The sequence below is a fragment of the Lepisma saccharinum genome, chromosome 28 (genome assembly GCF_977018435.1).
Source record: "Lepisma saccharinum chromosome 28, izLepSacc3.1, whole genome shotgun sequence".
NCBI classification, from domain to species: Eukaryota; Metazoa; Arthropoda; class Insecta; order Zygentoma; family Lepismatidae; genus Lepisma; species Lepisma saccharinum.
Window position 1 is genome coordinate 19,124,775 of NC_139256.1, and position 26,561 is coordinate 19,151,335.

General features: G+C 39.5%; 1 protein-coding gene across 3 annotated transcripts in view; it reads left to right on the plus strand.

The window, feature by feature from the left end:
- sgg (glycogen synthase kinase 3 beta homolog shaggy) overlaps positions 1–26,561 on the plus strand; it is a 100,432-nt gene that overhangs the window by 18,169 nt on the left and 55,702 nt on the right. Inside the window, exon 1 of one of the 3 annotated variants that reach the window (XM_083113754.1) lies at positions 24,690–25,082. The exons of the other annotated variants lie outside the window; for them this stretch is intronic. Within the exon in view, the coding sequence (XP_082969880.1) occupies positions 24,992–25,082 (91 nt within the window). The 5' untranslated portion in view covers positions 24,690–24,991. Of the gene's footprint in view, positions 1–24,689; positions 25,083–26,561 lie in introns of those variants that run through there. 3 annotated transcript variants of the gene reach the window in all.

Genomic DNA, 26,561 nt, shown 5'->3' on the forward strand with positions numbered 1-26,561 from the left:
TTTAAAAACTGGTGCGAAATAGAGGAATTAAACGTACACTGGTCACACATCGTTGTTAGGTTATTAATGTTGGTTTCATGCTGATAGTAATTTTACATATTGTTTGCGTGTAGAATGAAATTATGCTGAAAAGTGGTGAAAATGAGCCCAAGTTCCTTTTGTTTTATTACGATTTCATCATGCTACAAATGCAACTTTTACATGGTTCGATTTCGATTTATGTCTGTTAACACATACTGCAGAGTTTTAGCGATTACTTAAGATTTTGTGAATATATGCTTTTGTGGTAAGGTTAGGAATGTCAGGTTTGGTTGTCTTAGAATTAAAATAAAGACCCTGAATGCACTCTACTAAGGTTCCGATTTATTTCTAAGTTTACGATACTTACTGTCGCTTGTCAACTGGAGAATACCTTGTCCGTGGGAAGCGTGTATGATTGAGTAAGGTCGTTTTGAAGTTTTTTTTTCAACATAAATAACTTTTTTCGAATCCAAATAGTGCTCATTATTTTAAGGAAGGTTCAAATTTCGTGTCACAATGATTGACAAAATTCTATGATAATTAGTCTTCCTGCTAGGAAAATTTGAAAAAAAAATCATAAAACATTCGGAACTGTTACCTTTTAAAAGACAGATTTCGATATTTTCCGTAATATAAAATTGGTTCCAGCATGTGGAAAACACAAATAATGGAGATATTTGATTCCAAACTATGGCCCGCGTATATATTTTTTTTAGGTGTATGGTTGGTCACCGGCCCCATTCAAGTTCTTTCTGAATTTCCGTAATATGTACTATTTTCAATAAATTAAAAAAATATAATCATTAAATTTATTGCATATTTTCTAAAGGTACATGACCTAATTTTCTGTTGTCTCCCATTTGTATTGATATAGGCTAATTGAGGTTGTATACATGTTACACTGTAAAGCTTTGATATATGCCACATTTTTTTATTGATTTTTTTACACCACCTTAATTGTAATGACTTAGTGAAGATGGGGAAGTACAATAGTTATTTATTTTTTCATTGAATAGCATTATATTAATCACTTGGTAAATTTTCAGCTAATAACTGTGTATATTCATATTCATAATAATTAACATGCCTGCATATTTAATTGAAAAACATGAGGTTCAAAAGCAAAAATCATAACAACACACATGTCTGGAAAAATTTTATTTCTGGTCTGGAAAACCTGGAAAAGTCAGGGAATTTCATATTCAAAAAATCGTAGCTACCCTGGTCAAGTAAAGAAGGTATTTACATCAGTGTGAGTAAAAGTGCACCGTATTGATATTTTCTTGCAAGGAATATGTACAAACTATGATTTATAAGTATTCTGAGTTAATATAAATTCATGATAATAAAAGGGCTTTATATAGAATATTGACTTCCAATTATGATTTAAGTTGCTTAATAGAACTTAATAGGATTTAAATTCATGGGACACCTAGAATACAGTAGTAGTAAATTTTGTATCATAATTTTCGCATGCATGTTGTTTTGGAAGCTGTATTCCTCATGTTAGTAGGCATGGTGATAGTTAATCGGTGAACTTGGTTATGATAATAGGTGATGGTTTGTGAAATTCGTCATTCCATATGCAGTTATCAGCATTGAAACTAGATCTTTTTTTTGTTTCAAACATCTAAATAGGGCAGTAGTGTTAGATGGTACTTAATGTATATTTTCTTAGTAGAGATTTTACCAGATGTGTTTCAAAATACAACTGTGGATGTTGTTCATGGTTTCATTCTGAATTTGTGTTTTGTTTTACACTTTCCAATTCTGCTTAGGCTTTCTTTAAGTTGGAAACTTCCATCTCCGATTCGTAATTGCTACTGCCACTTTGTAATTGCCATTGAAGGAAGGTGTACTCTGAGGAGGTAGTTACTTTTAAGAATACTGAGTTATTGTTGGGAGTTATTTTGCTCAAAAAGCAACTCCGTTACATTTACTTTATTCCAGATAAGCTTCAATTCTTAGAGGAATTGCAAATGGGTTTTCTTTATTTTTACTGATATGCAAAATTTACATTAATTTTCATTAAAATTATGAAACCTCGTGTTTCAATGTGAAAAATACAAAGTAATTCTTAGACTCTTTACTTGAAATGCAATGTTCATTGGACATTATTCATTGTCTAGTGTGTTTAACTATACTTATTCCAACAATATGTTTCTAGAATCAGATCTCGTATTCAGATGAGGGAATTTCTTTAAGCTGGTAGTAGAGAACCTATGACACTTATTATTTTATTACAAATGATGTGCGCTAGCCAAACTATTCACGACGTTCCTCAGAATATTAATATTTGCTCCACTTATGCTACTAGTTCCTTCCAAAGATTAGAAATAGTAGTTGTGTTCAGCATCCGGTTTTTTACCCCAAATCAAACAAACCCTCCTTCCTGGAAACATTTAATGAACTTATCTCCTTTTCTCACTAGGTGACAGATTAGGAACCTAACTCGGCCTCCTACCTCTTTGAGGGTTGCAATTTCAGTAAGTTTCCACAGTAATTCGCATAGTAACCTAAGTAAGTATATCAAGTAACGGACTTTGAAAGGTCTGTCTTCGTCTTGCCTCAACAAGTTTTGAGTCGGGAGAGGCTTGTATCCTGTCACTACAATCCCTAGATCAGATTTCTAAACGAAACCGGTCCATCCTTGCTAACTTCTTAGCGCAGGGATGGAAACAACAATTCACAACATCATTACTAACATAAGATGATGATGTGACTGATATGAAATTTTGTTATTCAACATCCATCCATATATCATACATATTCGCTTTCACTCGATCCTGATTACTAGAGACCGGATTTTATAGGGAAAAAATACTCTAAAAAGGGCAAAAAAAAGGTAAAATTATTGCCGAAAAAGGACATGAAAAATAACTATGGTTTATTATTTTAAATAAAAACACAATATATACCATTCATATACACCTTATGAAGTAAAGTAAGAAATGCAATAAATTTAATGTATCCCTTTTTATGTATGAATGGTATATATTGTGTTTTCATTTAAAATAATATTTTGAGTGGAGTGCAAATCTTCCTTGAGACAGCTTACTGCATTTACTGTCACACAGTAAGTTAACACTATTTTGAAAAAAACTTCACAGTAAGAGGCTAAATCTAGCAGAGAAGTACACTTGTCAAGTTTCAAGTCAACAGGTGTGCCGCTTACAACGCGTTTGTTACTGCTTAAGCTCGGATCGCATTGTTGCAACAATCACTGCAAATGTAATCCCAACACTCATGGAGGGAAGGTAGGGTCGGTTCTTTCATGTCTCTAAGCTGTACCAAATACACAATTGTCGAATATTTTGTTTCTGAAAAATACAGTCGTACAATGTTTTTGATATCTTGTCATTAAAGGAACCAAGGGAATGTTTTTTTTTTTTTAAAAAAAAAGGAAATGCGGACTGAAAAACTTGTCAATAATAAACCAGGAAGGAAAATATATTTAGAAAAGGGAATGTGTGCTGAAAAAGGGAAGTCAAAACCATGTAATTTTGTTTGGTGGAAGATAATTATCAACACTGTTGTTATTTATTCCATGATCCGTATTGAAAAATAGAAAAGGACTTCCCTTTAAAATCCGATCTCTAGTGATTACATATGAAGTGGAAATCTATACAGTAAGTTGATGAATTTGCTTAAAACAAATATCCAATCTGCTCATCTTGATTCCACTCCTCGCTTGTCGGTGTGAAACATATACCATACAATTAAGTATACATCTTCCATAATGTTCACCTAATCTCGCCATTAGTGTTTGGAGTTAATGGAGAGTGTGTCACAGTAGGCTGAATGTAGTCATGTCAGGAGAAAGTTGAGTACTGGCCACTTTATCTTATCCAGCGTATATTGCGTGCTGCATGTAGGTTATTTACGTGTTTGTTTTGTGTATATGCGTCCGCTACATATTATATATAGTAAAACTAGGGACCCGGTTATAAGCGGGCTCGTATTTTTACCATAAATGCCAAATATGTTCCTGTGATCCGATTCATAGGTATACAGAAATATATTTCTGGCTACCACAATCGTTATTCCTAAATTGTTTTTCATTTTGTGCTTAAAATGTTTCGGTGTCGTGTTCAGGTTTTTTAACAGGCAGATAAGATGGAACGAAATGTTGAACACTGGTCCCTTGCTGGCCACAGCTGACGATTGATTGATTTGGTGTCCGCTTTATGCACAGTAAGGGTAATCGGGACTGGACCTACATTTTAAAGTGGGATCCGAACCACTATGTGCCTCCACAGGGTATCCAACCCGGGATCCCTTGAATACAAGGCGTCGACGCTACCACTGCGCCATCGGGAGGCCTAGAATTGACATTGAATTAACGCAAGTAGGTATAGTACTCATCCAATAATCTAATCGCAATGCATCGTCGCGATTAGAGTAACGGGAGGGAAGTGGCTTTTAGTTGCTGAGGACGAGTGGAGACTGCGCGAGGATTGCACAAGACGCTAAGAAGACCTTTTCGCTCCACGTGCGTTTTGACATCCATGCAGAGTAAATTTCCATTCTTGCTCTCTGGAAAACCGCCTTCCCGTTTCCATGCTATTGATTTTGGTTGCTGGGCTTGATATACATAGGCATAAAACGAAGATAGGACGAGAAAGATATTTCAGGCAGGCCATTTGCTTCGGAGTGTTTTTCAGGTTGCCCGTGCGCACTTCCCAAGTAACAACCCTTTCCCTCTCCGCAACATCCAGTGACCTATATTGTAAGAAAATGTATACCTGGCATCGCCTTTATAAATTCAGAAGTGTAGGATTTACTTACCTGTATGACAACTTAACGGTGACTGTAACGTGTTACTTCCTGGAAGCAAAGTAACTTTAACAAATTACTTATTTGAGTAACTTGTCCGCCTCTATTCGGAAACGAGACACCTCTATAGTTACACGGATCTTAAAATTTAAAGCTAGGTAAAGTTCCCCGTGCGCCTTTGCGCCCCATGTACCCATTGATTTGAGGCTTGTGAGCCCCGGAGCCGCTTTTGCAGGGACAAGGCCGGAAAAATTCCGATCTTAGTTCACCCACCCCGGGCATGGAACCCGGGTCTCCTGCGTGGCAGTCAGACGCCTTACCGACTAGATCACTGTGGTTCAATTAATGTACAGGCTTTGATTCATTTTGTGACGAATATTGTTGGAAAAATTTCCGTTCGTTGCTGTGATGAAGCAGTTGACTATCGTAAGTCGTGACATTTTCACAATTTTCAGTACTACTTTTAAGATTCTAAAAGCATTTTTGAGAAGCAACCATCTCTATGCATGGTCTTCCTTGAAGGTAACCTCCCAGCATTCACCTGGATTTAGCGAAAGAAAAAGCATATTATGATCTTAGAGCAGTCACGGTGGCCGATCGCTTTGGATGGTTTTCTCACCATCTCGCTACTGAAAGTTCTGGGTTCTTTGCGATTGTCTCCATCAATTTCATCTTATCGTCGCGACTGAAAAGTTACGGAAAATAGGAAATCAAATGAAATCCTCTTTTTGAAGTATTGCATCTGGAAGTTCAAAGTAAATTATTTTTTAAATATGAAATCATAACGCGATTAAAAGTGTGACGTCACGCCGCCCTCGTAGGTGTGAAGCCTGTGGGTGGGGGACTTCCATAAAACTGGATTGTTTCCTATTTTGGCTTCTCTCTGATGTGGTTCAGTAGGTCACGAGGACAGTCCATTCTCAAGGTTCAGTGACACAGCTCCGACGGCAATTTATTGAACTTCGGTGCTTAAAATGATATATCTCCGGTGTAGTTTAACTGCGGTGCTTTTGACTAAAGTCCCTGTGCATACTTTTTTTCCCCCGCGCGCGGTCATTTCAAGGCATTGCGCCGTCGAAAATAACCTGGTATAGTGTAAAGTCGTGTTCCTTTACGCATAGGCGCGGTGCAATTTGGTACTCTGTATTCGCTTAGCATAATGAGGAACTACAGTGAATGTGTGTGTGTGTACGTATACAGGCGTTCAACATCGACTGCATCGGACATCAGGACGAACAACTTTTCTCACTAGCCTCGTTAAAGTCTCGTTTTGACTCTACGAGGTCTGGAGAAACTGAATTTCCTATCCTGGACGTATGCGACCATACGCCACAGATTCAGGGTTGCCAGTCATTTATTGTTTCTGTCGGAAAAGATGCTGAAAGCAGTGGTGGTCATGCCAAGCAGCGTTCAAATTTAGGGGAAAGATATGCTCCAGAACATTTGCATGAAGCATCTCTTCAGCTAGGATAATTGCGTAAGCTTATCTCAACCTTCTTCGCTGTCTCCTTTTTGTATCATACCATCATCATCTCACTTATCCCGAAAGCGACCAAGCATCCCGTTAGCTAGTCCACTTCGAGCTCAGATACCAGGAGAAACATTGGCAGGTCGAAGTATCTCGGGGCCATTCATCTTTCCCCTTTTAAATTATGCACATCAACATCTGCATGTAGTAAGTCTTGCCTCATGTTCTATCGTTCAAGATAGGTTCGGTAGAGTTTTCTCAGGTGGATTGCACACTCCAGAAGCCGACCCTTGTATCAATTGGTCACGCAGTGTGTCCCAAAAAATAGTAGCTTTCCAACTGAAAATATAGCTGGCAGTGGCAACCGTGAGTCTGTACTGCACGGCTGCATATCTACTCGGTAGAGAATGCAGTTTTCGAGAGTTCGTAGCGTTGAAGCAAGGCATGAAGGAGCAAAACGTTAATAATAAGAAAAGTTGTTTGTTTCATACGGTGACACCCTGCATATCGTACCTGGGTTGTATAGGTAACGTGACAAAGTAAAGATGAGTTTTTCGAAGTACGTCATCCTCTGTGGCCTTCGCGGAAGGTGACACTGGGGCATTCCCCTATGCTTCTTCGGAACATCCACGTGGGAGTAATCGATATTTTTGGTCAAGGTCGGCCATGTGGATTTTCATTGGGTGGCGCGTGGTCTGCGCGTCGAGTCCCGTCGACACTTTATCTGGCTTTTACGGATGCGCATGCGCTGCCATTACCATGTTCATCACGAACTGGAACTCGAACCAACGACATCATGCGTTTGGTTTAGGTACACAATTCGTTGTGCCCCCTCCAAGAATCAAACTTGGTAACTCTTGAGCCGATAGCCATTGCCCAATCGGGGGAAGCCCCGCCTCGAAAGATGCCCAACACTCAATATTTTTAGGAGAGGGGATATCAACAATTAGTTATGTGTCCAGACTATTTACTGCAGCGTGTGCAAGAAGTACTTAGAGGAAGCTCATGCGCTATACTCGGTCCCGCTTATCTGTGGAACGAGCAAAAAAACAAGGCTCTGTGCAAGTAGTGACGCGAGACGGCTCCACCAATGAACACGTGAGGGGGAATGGGATTTCGTGGAGGGAGAAGCGACTGCAGTTACCAGCCTTCGCAGCAGCATGTACTGCTTCGCTCTGTCCACTTGACACTCCACATCTCTGCCGCTATGCGCTGTCTAGCTCCAGAGATAGGCGGGACAGAGTATAAACTGCCAAGCTACACACTACAGCACGTATTATATACTTCGATTTGTGGTTTATTTGGTTTATTATACTTCGCTTTTTTGCCACTTTTGGCAAATCGCGAAGATGAGGATGAGTGACGATATGATGAAATTGATTAAGGGACACAGGAAGAATACCTATGCCCAGTTCGGGATTCGAACCAGGGACCCCTGGCGTCGTGACGCTCTGTGATAACCACTCCACCGCGAATGTCGGCTTGTGTCCTTATTAAATGGCTCTCAGTTTCCATTGTCTCATTCTCATTGAGCGCAATATGAGCATATATGTCTGATAATTCATTCGAGAATGTTAGTTCTTCTTACTACCCTTGTACATTCAGAAACAATTTATTTTGAGCTTTTTATAACATGATCAATGGGCAAAGTATGCATTCGTGTGTGTTTATAAGTCTATGCACAGAAAGACTAATCGGGACTGGACCTACAATTTATAGCGGGGTCCAAACCACCACCGGGTATCAAACCCGAGACCCTTTGATTACAAGGCGATGACGTCAACACTACACCTTCGAGGAGACATTGTATTAGTGTGGATTGCCTTCCCTGCCAATGATTAGTTTCTAAGCTTGATGTACGAACCAAAGTCACTTTTCTTAGGTTCGTTGCATTGAACTTTTGCTCCCTGCTGCACATGCCACTTTCTTTCGTACGTATATTATATTGGAAGAAAGCCTTTTGCCTTTTCGTTATCTAATGCGTTATAATATCCGATTGGCGTTTGCAAGGCCACAGTACGCGTACAGTTGATAAGAATTTGATTAATTGTAGGAGCAGAGAACGGTCGGCAACAAACATCATGGAGGGATTACCATTTCAACTTAAATAGGCACATGCGGATGATACAGTCTTCGTGTCAGACATAGAACAATTAAATATTTTATTACCAATTCTTCAGATTGAACAAGGTTACACGAGCACGGTAATTTTTAACAGAAGAAAGAGAGTGACGGTTAATTACGCGAGGTGTCCGTAAATAACAGCTGCTTCTTTTTGTGTTCTACGGTTCACTCACAGGCCCAAGAACCTGTTGGAATAGATAACGTTAAGTTCGTGATATGTTTACACCAGAGAAGAGAAGTGATGAATGCGGGCAGCGGGCACTTTAAAATATACGTGTTGTCACATTATGCTACGATTTACGATGTACTCGTGAAACATTTTTTTATACCACCGTACATTATACAGGGTGTCCCTAAAGTTCCGTTACCATCACAATCAAACGTATCTCTGAAACCACATGACAGAGCAGGGTGGTTTTTTGCAAAATGTTTTACAGCTCAAAAAGTGTTATTTTGTACGTCAGTATGCCTCAACATGTGCCCTTTTGTTTTCCTCAGGATGCAAAGGCGATATTCCACTTCTACCCATACCACGTTGCCGTATATCAACATCAACTGTTGGCACAGCTGCAACGATTCTGCGATATCTGGTGTCCATAATCCTCGACGTACCCCCAAAGGAAAGAAAAAACAAGGGGGTGAAATCAGGAGATCGCGGGGTCAAGGTGATTTGTCGGTCACGGCCTATCCATCCCCCTGGAAAATGTCTATCCAGAATATCCCGAACATCATCAGACCAATGTGGTGACGGCGAGAGTGTCGTCCCAGCATACCAGAGCACACATTGGGTCTTACCCTAGGATGTCGCCATTTTTCAATCTGCAGAACAAAAATGAACACCAATGACAACAACAACAACAAGGAAAAACCTTTTTTACCTCTGCTCTATGCCATGTGGTTTCAGAGTTATGTTTGATTGTAATGGTAACGGGACTTTAGACACACCCTGTATATTAGGCCTTAACCATTGTTGGCTGGCTTTAGCAAATGTGAGTCCATTTCGCGCACAGATAATATAATTGGTACCGTATCTACATTTTCAAAGGGATTCGAACCTCCGAAGCCGTGAGTATTCTATCCACGTTCTCTTTATCGGAAGTCCTTGGTTCGAGTCCTTTCATCAAGTCCATTTGATCATCATTCCTCCTCTTCGCCGCGATTAACCTAATTAGTTGCGTCCACCAGAAATCGAACCCAGAACCCTGCAACTACAAGATGAGGTTATTTAAGTTGGTAACAGTGTAGCAAGTCGACCGTGCAAAGATATTTATGGGCCCATTATGCGGCATATTTGTCAATGTGTTACACAGTATCCAAATTCTGAACTGGAAAGACGGGTTAAGAGCCAGCGCAAAAACAATAATTTGTTTCTAAGATACCATGAAGGTACCAGGTTAGATAAAAAAAAAAACAACTGCTGTGCTGTGATTTGTACTGAGCGATAGTGTAACCTAGGAACGAGCTAGAACCATAATTTAATAATTATTAAGTACCATAATTGCGGAATACACTTGTCGCAGTGAAGATAAGATTTCTCAAGGAATGAAATGAGGTCAGGGCTTAGAGTTTTTTTTTTTTTAGGTCATCTGTACTCTTACCAATATGTACTGTTCGTAATGTTGAAATTCTTGTTTTCCTGTAAAAAAATTTTGCAAGTGAATTGTAACAACAGGGTTCATTTTGTGAACTTTGATTTATATATTTAATAATGTTCCTTTTAGGGTACATTGCTTTTATTCTTGGCGTTTCAATGTTAACAAACGTACCAAATTAGCGTGAAGAAAAAAATAATATACAGAAGAAACGTATGTAAATTAAAATTACTTGTTATCTGTCAGGATTAAAGAGCACGTAACCCAAGAATGCCGTATCCATAAAGCAGGCCTCTAGCGTAGTGGTTAGAGTAACTTGCTACGAAGCCTGAAGTACAGATTCAAAACTTGGGTAAGGCACAGATGTGTCATTGTAAATACTTATGTCGTTAATTTCATCAGTTCATCCTCGTCGTCGTGATTAACCTAAGATGTAGAAAAGAGACGTGAAATCGTAATGTCCAGTTTGGATTAGCCTTCGTATATTTAAATAAAAGCTTTCGAATATCGCATTTTGTCTAAAAGTTTACATCAAGTGTCCCGTGTTAAAATTAGTTACTCTTTCGCAAAGTCAGTCTGAATTAACAGTACTATACACTAAATCACCAACCCTGAGACCTTCTGTAAACAAACCGTCTCACCGATTCGATGTATCACTGAACACGGAGACCTTCCCGCACGCATAGAACTCGACATGTTGAAAGTGGCACTACTTGCTTTCTGTTCACATGATTATTTTTAGAAAATAACCAATGTTATAAAATATCATTATGTACACAAATCTCGAAGCTCATTGAAAGTTACAATGCATATTCCTACAAAATGTTCACACTTATCTTGCCTTGCCATGTCACCAAGTTATTTTACGAAGTGCACTATATTTGGCGGAACAAAAATCGTTATTAGGATGCTTGTCAAAGTTTCCAGCCGCAATAAATTTACGAACTTTCTTTGTCTTGTTTTGATCATCATCATCAATATATTTATTGGACTTACAGCATTGCATATGGCTGTTTATGCCCATTATACATTTTATTTACATAAGATACAATTTACATAAAATCTACAAACAAATTTCAAATACACTCCTCTCTATATCAAACCTTAGAAATATACAATACCATGTTATATCATTTTGTCTAAAAAAAAATGCAAGTAAAATATATTCAATTCGCATGCAAGAAAGAAGCCAATTTTTTGGAAATGATTACTGGTGCAAAGAGTTAACCATAAAGGTGAAGCAATAAGTACAAAAGAAAGAGCACTGGTTTTAAAGTGAGACGTGATTTGCGGCAGCGTATCCCATACTACAAATTGGCCGTTGTTTTACCTTGCGTAATGAATCCTGTAACAACGCAGGATTTTCGTGTGGATTATTTTACTTCTATGAGTTTGCAATGCTTTCTGCATGCACGTGGTTTTGTTTACAGAAGGTCTCAGGGTTGGTTATTTGAACTTTAGTATGCTGGTTAAAAGGGGGGGGGGGGGATCTCAATGCTTCAATCATGTGCTGCTGTTATTGTTTCCCCTCTCTCATTGGATGGTTATTACCCAATACATTTCCGTTTAGCACGTTTGAGGCTATTGTATTGCAATTAGCACTCAACAAGGTCGCTAGAAAAAAGTCGGGCAACGCAGTCTTGTTATAATTACTATTATATCTGTAAATATCACAATCAAAATGTTTCTCATGTTGGCCGCCGGAAATTACCCTCTGTTCACTGATATTGTTGCTCTGCCTTGTCTCGTTTTATAATGAAACAAATTAGAATGAAAGGCGTATGGGCATTTCGCCAAATTTGAAAATGCTTTTCTGTACAACTTTTCCAGATAACAGCAATTGATAACCATTTATTTGGAGATATATTGTGCATAATCTTGCCTAAAATAGTTTATTGGATTTTTGAACACTTTTGCATAATAATTTTGAGACGAGATAGATTCTTTTCCCACCAAGACCGAGATAATTCTCGAGATTAGACGAGACTGTCAGGTTTCGCTTGCTTGGAGTGCTGTACTGCAGTCCTCAAGTTCGAACCCAGAGCCATACGTGAATGTGTGTGTTATTAGGATGCTTATTCCTTTGCATTAGAACAAATGCTTTAGCGTTCTAAATTCGTTTCATGTTGTTTCGAGCTCAATGACACATTCTACAGTGCCTATAAATGCCAATTTTTAGGTTTAGTGCCTATTTGCATAATCTTGCATAAAATTGCCTTTTTGATTATTCTCGGTTCTTCTCGTTGCCTTGTTTCCCTCCGGGTTCGATACCTGGTGGAGACACATAGTGGTTCGGATCCCACTTTAAACTTAAGTCACTGCCGAAAGACGGGGCTGACTCCCAATACCCTGCCCTAAAATGCGCTACTAGATACAGTAAGATCGAGGGCAAGCCTCCGTTGCCGAGACCACCAGCTGAGGACAGTCTCTTTTATAATGCATGGGTGACCCTCTGAGCTAATCTAATCCGCGCGCCAGCAATTTTTCCTCCACCAAAATTTGTCGTGCAGCTTTAGAACACTCCGCCTTGCCGTGTATTTTTTTTTATTTAGTTTGCATACGTCGCGCTGACGTCATTAACGTGAGAATCCCTTTAGTCACGTTGGTTTTATTGATTCGTGTTCTCCGTTCTCAGGTTAGGCCAAACGTCTTTGTTTTCTCAGAGCTTCATATGTTATTTTCCCTTAGACCCCCCCCCCCCCTTTGTTTCATTCAATCTGCACGTTACCGTAAGGAGTAATAGAGCCAACTTGAGGTGCCTAGAAGAAAGAGTCTAGTGTGTTAGTGGCGAAATAGGACAGGAAACCGGAAATCCGTGGGAGAAAAGAAGTCAAACACGCAGGACTAATGTGCATGAAAAAGCAAACGACCATAGCTATCCGTTCTGTAGCTACTAAACTGTACATTTCCATGGAGAAGCAAAATCTCCCGATAGCTGAGTGGATAACGCTCTCGCCTTGCAAACAAGGGGTCCCGGGATCTATGCCACATTGCACTGTAATTCCTATCATGCTTTTCCAGTTCCGATTGTCCATGAAAAATACACTATTTTTCGTGACATTTTGTTGCAAGCAAAACAAGTTTATGCATTATTATTTTTTTTAACAATTTGTTTTTGTTACAGTTTGCATAAACCTGATCAAGTAGTAAATTCTTCACCTCGACTGGCTAACAGTGGTTTTCGTCGTAAAACTTTCCCTCTCTATGCCTCATCAGTTGGGGTAGGGGTATGCAGTTTTAGTTTTCTCCAGTTTTAACTTATTCAAAATACCCAACTCAAGAATTTCCTCCGTATCATAATATTAAAATTGATACGGGCTTTGCGATTTTATGTGGATTGTTCGAGACTATGTTGCCTAAAATTTCCAAATTTAGATTTCCAGATACTACTATCCTTTCTTTAAATTAGAATTATTTATATTTGTTTTGTTTTACGTCGCTTTTTACCGCTTTTCTGTTAATCGCCACTATGGAGTAGTGTGTAGATTAAATGAGGCGAAGAGGCAATCACACACACGCGTACAGGCAGAAGTACTCAACACAAACCCAGAAACTATTATATTGTCTGTGGGTTCAGGCGCCATGGCCTTGTTAGCCTGCAAATCTGGTTTCCATTCTGAACCAGTAAATTAAAGAATGGCGAAACAACTTGGCTAAAAATTGCAAGTTGGTTATTTCATGTTGCTTTTCTACGTCATGTAGGTTAATCGCGACATTGAGTCAGAATGATGATAATTGACTTAGTTTATTGTATCTGCCACTTTTGGCTAATCGCTACGATGAGGATAAGTGGTAACATAAATTGATAAGGGACACTTAAAAAAATGCACCCATGCCCAGGACGGGATCCCAACCCGGTACCCGTGTCTGAATGAGAATTAGGCGAAAAGAAAACTTTAGAACACTCATGTCCAAACAAAACTCCAAGCTAATCTACCATTCTTTGCATTCGGTCACCAAGGTGCTCTTTACATACTGAAGTCTCTTTTGCCATACCAAGCAACGTAGATCAGAATTGTCTATCCCTTAGTGGTTTCTCGGATAACCAAACTGTTGGAAGTGGTTATCATGTCGCGCTTCGTCAGCAGGAATTGTGAATCCTGGGTAAGACATTGTGTTTGTACTTCATCTGTTTCAGCAATTCACCATTCACACCCATCGTTGCGATTAAGCTAGTTAGAAAAATGTACGTTAACTAAAATATAAAACACAATGGTCCTCGGGCATTAAAATAGAGAGAAACTGGGATAGTGTGAAGATTAAGTAGTTTTAAATATTTTCGGATGTCACTGTTCTGACAGCTGGAGCGAAAACTGTCAAGTTGTTTTTAGACTTATACTCCATTCGGGACTACTTGTAATTAAGGGTTTCACGGGTTTGATTCCCGGTAGGTACACCACCTAGCAGTTATCAGGTCTCATTTTAAATTGTACATCCAAACATAATAATTGTCTGTGCAAGAAAGTTCGCTTAAATAAGAATTTCATTTGGAAACTACGTATGTGGATCTCCAATATAGAAACAATAATACTTTGGACAATCTTACATATGCCAATTGAATTATTCTGGTTGCATATTACTAACGGTGTAAATACAGCCTTCCGAACAAATATCCCGCAGTACGCATCCATTTCTGAACATCCCTTTAGTCTTGCAAGCGACGGAGGACTTGCAAATTGTTTCGAGCGGACCTGGAAAGGTTAAGCAGAGTTGGTCGTTCAATTGACGCAACTGATCATTAGACTTACAAATCATTACACGAAAAAGAAATCAGGTCGACGAAAGCAATGTCGCACTTTTTTCTGTTGCCAAACATATCGTACTGAAGCAACGAGCGCGCCCATACAGACTGAAAATCTATTTTTGACCCTTGCCAGCATTCTGAATGACGTATATCTATTAATAGCATATTGGTGTTAGGTACAAGGGGTAAAATAGTTTGTCTTTGAGTAGATGTGGCGTGTGAGACGTCATTTTTGTATGTAAATGCATGTAGGCGAAAAAGTGCCTATTGCTAGTGGAAGGATGGTGGTTGAATATCCGTGAACTGTTTGAGAATTTGACATGGTTTTGGCCCTCGTCTCGCTCTTCATTAAGATGTGGTGCCTCTTGTAGAACTAGATAAAAAGATACATGCGTTATACAGTTTTGAACGTTTCATCCTTTGTTTAGACTCCAGATAGTTTCAAGAAAAATTAATTAGCGACAAACAGTTACTTTTTCTATGGTCGTGCCTAGTTTTCTGGACTCCACTAAGTCTACCGAATGGGCACATTGAGTTAAAAAGATTCCGCATGAGCATACTGTCCTTTTTCCTCCATAATGGTAAGTAACTCTGTGGCTTTGTAATCAAGGTGCCGTTGGTTCGATCCGTGGTGGAGGCGCATTGCATAGCGCACCTCCCCGGTGGCGCACTATGGCATGGCATGGTTACGGCATCGCCAGGGATGCCAGTGTCGATAGAGGCACGTAGTGGTTCGACACCCACTGTAGGTCCAGTCCCAAATAGCCTATCTCTGCATAAAGTGTACTTATACATGTAGATCCGTACTAGGGCTGGCCATATCCAGATTCGAAAATTTTGGCCATTCGTAATCCGTGCCTCTTAATGTTTTCATACACATGGTTCACTGGCCAGAGGACCCAGGTTCTAACCCTGTGTTTGTCCCTTCGTCTGTGTTATCATTTCAACCTCGGCGTTGCGATTAATCCAAGGAGTAGAAAAATACGTGTTTTGTATTCATGTCCAGATATTATTAGAATAATTAAATCAAGAAGACTTAGGTGGGCAGGCCATGTGGTACGAATGGGAGAGGAAAGAGGAGTTTACAGGATTCTTGTTGGGAAACCTGATGGTAAGAGACCTGTAGGAAGGCCAAGACGAAGATGGAGGGACAACGTTGAGATGGACCTAAGGGAAATCGGTAGGGATGGAAAAGAAAAAGAGTATATAGAACTTGCTAAAGATAGGGACAGATGGAAGGCCTGTGTTGCTGCAGCCATGAACCTTCGGGTTTAAGAAGGCTAGAGAGTTAGTTAGTTAGTTAGTTAGAAAAATACGTGGGAAAATAGATTGACAGATTTCTAAGTAATCTTTAAAATATTGTTTAACACAGACGGTCAGTTGTTTATCAGTTCCATACTAAGCAGGTATGCAGTTTGTCAACGCGTCTATTTTATATCTTTGTAGCATTCAAAGTGCACTTAGGAATTCGGTGCATTTGTTTATCCTGGATGGGTTTTTCTGTGACGTGATCATAAATTACGGATTAGTCATAAAATTTAAATGTGGAAATATGACGCAGCTTCTCTTGATGTACCAGTTGCTTGCTGTTATGGTCCAGTCCTCCATCTCGCCAACACCACTATGGTCCAAGTGAGCTGAAAGTGGAGCTCGTCTTATCTCAGTAATTTTTTTGCTGTCAGATTTTCTCTTCCAAGAAGCATCATTCATTTACGCCAGGTGCGTTACGCACTATGTCAACACCGAAACACAAACGTGTGGCATAAATGACGGAAATGAACATATGCGTGCGTAACTTTGAGTTGGCAGGTTCCGCCTCATTTCGTTATTCCCGTATTAAGCAGTGTTTTCCTGTTTATTTGCATGTTCGCTCGCGGTGTGGTTGTAAAATTTCCCAAATATTTTGTCGATCAAGGCGCCAGATCTGGACTGAAAAATTGATTTTCATTGATTGCATGTATTATATTCTTCACTCCGCTCCCTAAGAAAAAAAAAGCCAGAATTTGGTAGCAATATTTTTTTGTTAATTCTGAAGAAGTCTGTGAATATTATACAATTCCTGTACATGCATTCAATGTGAATTTTTCACATATTTATAAACTAATTTTCTACAACTTGTGTTGGTATGTACAGAAAGTAATTAATTGAAAATATGGCGTTTCTTGCAGATATATTTTAAAATACCTTTACTTCTACTTATTAACTTTTTATCGTGATTGTACGTTTAATCGGAAGAAAGTTACGAAAAGTTCTTGACATTTAAATATTCACTACCACAGATGTGGAAGATAAAAATAAAGTTACATGCATTTTCATGTGCATTCATCTGAGAACATTTTTTTGTATTTAAACATCGGTTTCTTAACAGGCAGTAATTAATATTAATGTAAGTAAATGCTAATTTTAAGCCGAAAGGGAAGAGGTAAAGTGGATTTTTTTTAATTCAGGGAATTTTTCTATTTTGTTTTATTTTACGCCGCACTTCTATTTCTCTTTGCGTAATAGCGACGATAAGGATGAATGGTGAACTTATGAAATAAATGATGCAACAATTTTAAGATGTTCACATTCACAAGTATAGGCTACGTGAACAGGAGTGAGTAATGCTACAACTATTACTGCTACTAATTATCATTATTATTACACGATTTATTTAATGAGGGAAAATGGGTGAGAAAGGGAAATTTGTCCCTCAGATTGTGGCAACACTGCTCACGATAATAAGGCAACACTGATTTTTTTTAGATTTCCAGCCGGGAACAAATCTTGCACCAAGGAAGAGAGATGTAAACCTTCCGCTACGACGAAATCCATTATAGGTATATTTATTGCTTCATTTGACCATAGTTTGTATTTTCGTTTCGCCCCTCTTCCAGGATTTACTATGTTTCTCCTCCCCCCCCTCATCTTTCCTTTCCCAATGACCGGAAACTTCTTAGAAAAGCGATGGAGGAAGAGCAAGTGCGGTGGAAGTGAGATTTCAGTCTGGCTTCCTCCGTCGAGGAAATGACACTTTGCCTCCCCCTAGCTTGAAAGAGTGCGGAGGAAATTCTCTCCATCCGACGGTGGCGTTTATTTCCGGTGGTACAGCGCCTTGGAGTTTCACATCTCCGAAATCGTGTACGCATGTCGAAGAATTTTTATATTCTTGTACAGCGCATGAGTGCTACTACGATTGGTGTATTTTTCTGGTAATTATGAATACCTCAGCTCTCTCATATAGCTTGCACAGCACCATATCGCCGAGGGAGGGGCTAAGGGCAGTCGGAGTGTGATGCTGATCACATCAAATTCACGATGGCTGAGTTCGATAGCGTATGAATCTGTAATTTTTAAAAAATACTTTATATCACTTTTCTACCCCTTGCACAAAATACACGAAATTATTTGGTTACCCAGTAGAGTAAGAAAAATGATGGCACCGGCACTTTTTGTTCGCTTTTTCCAGATGAGGATGAATGATGAATTTATGAAATACATGAAGGAACACACGCAGTTCACAAGTTCTTCCGTAGGGAGTGGTTAGCACAGTGCTCTACGTCGCCGGGGGTCTTGGGTTTGAATTCCGGCCTGAGCATTCTTTCTGAGTATCCCTTCATCATATCATCACTCATCCTCATTGGCGATTAGCCAAAAGTGGCAGTGGGCCACATCTTACCAAAATTTCGAACCTAGGACCCTTAGCGGAGAATATATGAGGGGTTGAGAGCGCACGTGGTGTAGCTCCATTCAAGACAGTTGCCTCTATGAGCAAGAATTTGAAACTTAGGAGATACTTCTAGCACTGAAATCTTGATACTGCACATTCTAAGTTATACATGTAACTCGATTTTCATTAAAAGTGTGCTCTCAATCCCTCATATGGAGCCCTTTTCTCCACATCGCGTATGTACTTTCACGGCACAATGCATATAGCAGTTTTTTGAATGGTGAGAACATTTTGAAAACTGCTTCTGTGGCGTCGGTAAAAGGTCCAATCATGGCTAATATGTATCGAAAAGCTATTCTAAAACTTACAATTTGTTTAGGATTCACTGTTAAAAATTATTGTAGAATGATGACAGTTTACCAAAATGCATCAGGCTTCTTACATATTCTAGGTAGAGCACGGACTGATTTAAGCCTTCTTTCTGCTCAGGTAGTCGAATGGGGACTGGTCCTGCTATTTAAAGTGGGAAGCACCAATGTGCTGCTACCGGGATCGAGTCCGGGACCATTACCGTTTCCATTGTGAATTTCTTCAACAGATCCGCACCAGACTTATCTCGTAGGAACGAATTAACTTCATATCCCAGAAATTCTTGTTCCTGTTCATATTTTAAAAAGACGAAATCTAGTGTTACTACGGTAGCTAATTTTGTCCTCCCAACTGCGGACGAAATTCTTGAATCGTGCCCAAGTCTGAATTTGAAACGCCCCCAACACATCATGCAGAGTAGAAAGCGAAAGCTCGAATAGTTCGGAAAAGAAATTACCTCGAGCACGTGCTGTGAACACTGTGCCCAAAGTGACGCCTATAATTCAACCAGTCAGTGGTAGGGAGCAAATATTGTTTTGTTCCTGTGTGACTATGTACCTTCGTACTTTCGATTAATTGAGTTATACCATTTGATCTTGTAATATTAGGTTTCCTGCGATTTGCCTAGCTGCAATCAAGATTTTTAGAAATTTGATACCATGAATGGTCAGCAGCTGGCCCCACCACTTGAGATTGTCTGATTTTTCATAAGACAATCTGAACATAAAATTGACTTTATAAACACAAAACGTCACTTCAACCAAATCACGTGACATCTATTGCAGTTCCGGTTAGCCTCATTGGATCAAGTTAGCCACTGTGTTGTTCAGAGCAGGTTTTTTTCCGTCTTGTATACATCTTATTCTTGCAACTGTTTCTTAGTTATTGTTATAAATAGGCCTCTTTGTTTAAATAGCCACTTGGCTGCTGAATATCTTGGAAACACTGCTTTGCTCACGCTTCGTATAAGGCTGAAAACTCGGCGTACTATTACGGACACTGCCGGCTTGTAACGATTCCATTGAAAGTCAATGTATTAATTACAGTGTCCGTGACTGTACAATACCATTCCATGCCCAGAAAAGTGTTCAGACCTTATCCAATTGATAACCAGTAGACGTGCGTGCCTCTTTCGTTGTCATAGTCACGAATCAAACTAGCTGCAGAGAGAGAGAGTATGTGACGCTAATAATCAACTAGTATAATGGATCTCCAATCTCCACTACAAGATTTCCCATACTCAGGATCAGGAGCTGTGGCGTTTGTCGCACAGAATTCCGTTACATATCTCAAGAAGCTCATAACGACGTTAGTTGTAGTCAGGGTTCAGCTGTGAATTTTGAACAGTTAAATTAATGTTCATTTCTCCCTGTTGCACTTACAAGATTATTTTTGTCAAAAATTACTTCTGTTTTTCTAGATATTTGTTACTAGTTTTAATCTAGACAACAGCAAAGTCAATCGAAGATTCTTATCAATGGTATCTGAAATAGTGAAGCCTGGTTAGGTGTGGTGTGCTTAGCATTTTTCTACTTTACGTCGCATTTCTTCCACTCTTGGCTAATCGCGACGATGAAGAGGGTAATTGCACGAAAAGGGACACAAACAAATGAAGGCCAGGACTCTAACCTGGGGCATTCGAGATTGTGGGTGGACTGTTCAACTCCATGAAAAGTCAATCGGCAGAAAATAGCAATTTTGTCTGACAATAATTTATGAAAGTGTAATCCCCCAAAACAACGAACATTGCTGAAATAGGCAATTGGCGTTTTGTTTGAGCGCGTGACAATTTTGAGTAACACTGAGCACTCAACTTCATACACAGCGTAAGCAGGCTACCTAACTATTGGATGGGATTTCCTTGAAATCAGCGTATTTGCTTCTCCAAGGTGATTATTTATTACGTTATTAACTGCAACGGAACATTCATAAACTGTTCATCATAGTCATGAGAAATGTGGCTTTTGTGATGTTGTTCAGACAGAGTACCAGCTATGTGGAAGACAAAGGAAGGACGTCACATCTAACCAAGTTCATCCTTTGTATCAAAAGTATGGACTTGCAATGACCATTATAATGAGTCCCCTTACAACATTCGAACTTTCGGTCTAATAGTATACAAAACTCCTGAACTTCACGATCGATTGATTTGGTTTATTTAATTCACTTTCTGCCACTTTTGGCTAATCGCAAAGATGAGTGATGATATGATGAAAGGGCACTCACCCAGGACCCCTAAAGTCGTAGCACGATGCGCTAACCACTCCGCCACGGAGATCGGCTGAACCTCATGAGAAACGCGGTAAAAACTCAATTTTATCGCTTGCAAGCTGACAAAACATCTATCTATATAAAATTTGGAAATGCTATGCTTCAAAACTTAGAATTCTACTTGAATTTTGTCTTGACGCAAGAGCAGCCACCCTAGTAAGTGGGGGATGCCTGAATTCCTAATCCAGAGTATGCCGAAAAAAGAATGTACTGTTTGGCTGTTTCGGTCATTAACTAGGAAGTTGGAAAGAAAAAAAGGCGATGATTACTTAAGACAGAAACCACAGGAGCAAATTGCAACCTTGACTTTCAACATTCTGACCCTCTGCTTATTAAGTCATTGTCTTTCTCACGCTGATTGCGTAATGCACTGTGCTAGAGATTTACATTTTTCTTATGCAATGTAGAAGAAAGCCTCATTGCATTGTGCCGTAGACTTCAGGACCCGACAGGCCCAGCTTCAGGCCCGCCCTTGTAGTCCTGAACTTCCGTCTTGGTTTTCGGTGACGTAGTCATTTTTTTTAAAATTTGTAAGTTGCGTATCAGACAGCATTAACTCGTTGTATACTACTTCATGTTTACGATTAGTTAATATTGTTAACATCGAGAACTGAGTCACTATTGGCTGCATGTTTTCTTCTGGGTCCAGTGTCTTTATGTAATATAAATAATGCGACATTTGATTTGAGTTGGTGTTTTAAGTCCACTTTATACACAGTAAGGTTAATCGGGACAGGACCTACAGTTTAAAGTGGGATCCGAACCACTATATGCCTCCACCGGGTAGAACCCGTAATGCGACATTCTAGAGGAGCTTCCAGGTTAGAATCTCCACCCTGTCTCATTGCAGGTACTAGTTTTGGGGAATGGTAAGTCAAAAATTTATAATTTTGTAGGACGAAGCTCTTGCACGCTCCCCTCTCTTTAAACACCGCGAGGCGAAAGTGTAAATACATCAGGTAATGTAAGTGTGATCGAATATTATCCAACCATGTCAACGAACAGGTAGCATGCTCAGAACTTTTCATTGCACTAATAAATCAACGCTAAACTAGGCTTCGTCTTGCAATCAAGGTGTCCCGGGTTCGATGCCAGGTGGTTGAGATCCACTTTAAACTGTAAGCCCAGTCCTGTTAACCTATCTCTGCAAAAAAAGTGAACTGAAAACAAACTTTGCAACTAGGTTTTTTGAATCTAAAGTAGAACTTTCCCCTTTATTTCTTCCAGAGAATATACCACCACAGAGATTTATCCACCGTCAGTTCAACACAGATGATTTATTGTCCTCTTTTTTTTGCAGTTGACAAAAAGAAAGAAGGATATTTTTATGTCTTCAGCTTATATTGCTATGAAAGACAAGCCGCTCCATTACCGAGTAGAACTTTCTACATTAGATTACGGCAGGGAACGAAGGAAGTAATATCCAATAAGTTTCTTGCCTTCCTCGGTATTGAGGTCAGAATTCTTTGTTTCTCTTTCTTTTATTGAACTCAAATCTCTTGATATCTATTCTTGGATTCAGAAAGTTTCAGGTTGTCTGTATCGCTGTGTGTCTTTGTCTTCTTTCTGGCTTTTCGAAGTACGCCTTTCGAAACTTGAAGCAAACTTACATCAATTTTTGTACACTACTTTAGATAACAACCAGAAATGTCAGATTTCCTTCCCGTTGTCCAATTTTGGTATAAAATATACAACAGAACAGGTTTTTAAACCTCACTTGTAGGTAGGCCCTTACGCCTCCTTGATCTTGGCTCTAGTTGAGTGATGCGATCTGCACCACGCTCCGTCCGCTTATGTAGGGTCAAATGCCTATATTTCGGATACCAAGAAATTTCCACCTTAGAACAGCAGCACCGAAGTGCAGATAGTGCCAACTAACATGCTACTTCGTCCCAAAGTTTCACCCTTGTGCGTGACCTTGAGCAATGTTTCTTTAGTGTGTGGCTGATATTTCTGACTTTTCCGGAGTTTTGATGTAATATTTCACCATCCAAACTTAAGGCCTACAACTGGAAGGTTAGTACTTACTCACTTCTGTCTAAATTTTATATAATCTTGAGAGATTCAGCAAACATTATTACGTAGTTTGTCACATTATTTCAGAGGGGGAACGCACAGAATCGCCATATTGAATATGCGACTGGGTTTCCTAATTTCGGATGCTACACGGGTACCTAATTTCGACTATCCGAAATTGTGCACCCTTTCCAAATACTCATTAGTAACCCTATCCGAAATTAGGAAATACCCTATCCGACATTAGGCAACTTTTTTATCAGACTAAAAATATGCATACAATTCTTTGTTGCATAAAATATACCAAGTATTTATTATAAATGTTAATATAACTTTCAGAAACATTAATAAATATATGTTCAATGTATATCAACACATTTATGGCTTATTTTGTTTACATTTAGGTACTGAGAATCTAATTTGAAATTAAGTATCCGAAATATGGGCACTTGAACCTAAGGACATTGTGGGAAAATTCTCACCTGACGAGATAGAACGCGGATTTCCCGCGCCCTGCCGACCACAGCCACTCCAATTCAAATGCAGTACAAAGCAAAATATTGTTAAAAATGTACTCTTAGTTTATATTGGTTCAAAGATTTTAGCTTGAATGTGATTCACCATCTTGTGTCCTCGCCTTTTTCACTGATGGCACCTACAGAGAAAATGGCAAGCCAGCATCTATTGGCGCTAGTTAATAATAATATTCACCACTGTTAGATGATCACAAACTCCTTTTTCAAGGCTCAAGTGGTATTACTACCACTCTTTGTATTTCTATTTGTTTTAGCATACCCGTAAAAAAAGCTAATTACAGTTAGTCATTTCCAAAAGTAACGTTACTTCGAAACACAGTTTACTACTATAGAGGAAGCAATGATAAAAGTAAACGGGTAATTGAAGATACTCCCCAAAGGGAAAATGGACAAATAGATAAAAATGAGGGATTTTGCTGAAGAGGTTTAAGATAGAGGACTTGGGCAATAGTTGTGATTTCATTAGATCTAGTGGTTGACATTTAATTTAAACTTATTTTTATTGGTCAACAAGCCTAGATAGAGACAATCAAACTATTAGTCTTCATGATACGCCATAATTCATATTTAATTACAGGGATACTATTAATTAATGTATAATTATTTTTCAAAAAAACTACCGGCTCGCGGTCTCATGAAGGTTGGTTTGCGTAGCTCGTTGCGAAGTCTAATAAGTTCGTATCCTGGATAAGGCGTCAATGTTTTTTTAATTTATTCCACCAGCAAATCATCATTCGTTTTCATTGCCATTATTATAATTTGAGAAATGCAGAGAAACGAACTAAAACTACCAAACTGAAAATGCTAAAAATACAATTTCATCCTCACTTCGGTAGTGGAACTAAATGCCTTTATGAGAAAGTTGTTAAAATGTTATTCTGTGGTTATGCATTTATCTCGATCACGACGGGAAATGGTTCACCCTTCTGTCCCGTTTTTACCACAAGGAAACTCCCACCTCACCAGGCATGAGCCTAGTAGTAGTTCAGTTAAGGTGCAATGCGTACCCGGTTTCTTCCTCAAGTTTGCAGTTTCGTTAGTTAGCCACGTGCTCTGCCTTCTTGACGCGATTCGAGGCGACCCTTCCGAACAGACAGAGCTTCTGCGTCGATGTGATTTTAGTGGGAGAGCGTCGCGTTCAGGAGTCGGTCCATCCGCGGTGTTATGGTCAATGGGAGTAACGCAAAAGAGGTTCGCATCCCGAATCGACGCGAGTTAGGCCTTGATGCACACCCGAGGTGCAGTGTCTTTTCCTAGGTGCTTCGAATAGATCGATCCTGGTGAACGATGCATAACGGGGACAAATGTCGCTCCGACTTGGTTTCCCCGTGAAGCGAATGCCGCAGTGATGGTGAATGATGAAGAATGGGTGAACGCCTCACCGGTCGAGCATCGTCGCCGTGTTGACAACATGGCATCGGTGAAATGGAAGGCAACGCACAGTGGAACATGAACATTAAGATTCGTAGGCGGATTTATGTCAAGATGTTCTTCAGAAGATTAAAACGCTTGTTTTGTAAGTTGGTTAGTGGTGTTGTGTGTGTGTGTTTTAAGCTCCAAGGCTGTTTGGTACAAACGCGCCGGAAGTTGAATCGGGGACTCCTTGCTTACTTGAAAAGGTGACTATGTCTAATGCCGGTCGAAACGAGTGAGAAAGAACATTTATGGTGGGGGCTGCGTATTGTTTCATTCCAGAGCAAAGACCTTAATTGTTGACATATGAGCATGAGGTTTAGTTTTGTATAAGCTGCACTTGGAGTTCTGTCGAAAAGCGCTTATATCTTGAAAAAAAGTCTCTGATGTATTCTAGAGCATGTGGCGGATATAAAATACAAATTACTTGGAATAGCCAAAAATATTTTCTCAAATAAATGTTTGTTCAAATAGGCGACAAATTATTGTTCGCCAGAACCAAATTCTTCTAGTAATCGTGCACATTTTCATAGTTACCAAAAAAGTTTGTCAAAATCACCAAACTTGGTAAATGATACGAAATCTTTTGTTTGCTCTTACCAAAAAGCTTAACCAAATGTATGTTTTTTTTCTAATTCAAACAAATCCGTTTTGTCTGTCTATAAGCTAGGTAATGATGATTAAAAGTAACGAACAAATGTGTTTGTAGCACGCGTATTCCTTACGATGAATTAGAACTGTTAACGTTTTCACTATTCAACGTCATATTTTTGCATTTTCGGTCTCCTTATTGGTACTAGTTTACTATCCTTCGGACACATTTATTTATTTGTACAGAAGAGACTACTTACCGTAATAAGTTCCTGTAGCATTGTCGAACATCGGGAAGGTGTTTTGTGTGATGTTGCAATGTTTCATAGCTGAAATTCATGTTGTTCGTTGAAAATTAATTCTCCGACGGAGATAGCGTTTGGCGCGTACATCTGCGTATACCATGAAGTTCGTACACCTTCACCTTCATACACCGTCGTGACTATCATGACGTGTCGTGATTGTGTTTTGTTGGTATCCAGTGTTTCGAACTCCCTGCGTTTGCGACGAGAGTTAGAACTGTGGATCGAGGGTTTGGAGAATGACGTGTGGTGGGTGTGTTGTAAAGTTTGTGCCGGGTGTGGACAAACCATTGGCGCTAGCCCCACGAACCATTGGCGCGTGGATAGGTTAGTAGGGCCACGCAAAGGTTTCAATAGTTAAAAAGATAGCCCCACGAACCATTGGCGCTAGCCCCACAAACCATTGGCGCGTGGATAGGTTAGTAGGCCACGCAAAGGTTTCAATAGTGAAAAAGATAGCCCCACGAACCATTGGCGCGTGAATAGGTTAGTAGGCCACGCAAAGGTTTCAATAGTGAAAAAGATAGCCCCACGAACCATTGGCGCTAGCCCCACGAACCATTGGTGCGTGGATAGGTTAGTTGATTAGGTTGGGATACATAGTTAAAATTTGGTGTCAGAACGCGAAAAATAAAGTTAAAAAGAAATAGATTTGATTAAGTTTGTCGACGGGCTTTTCTTGGGTTCCG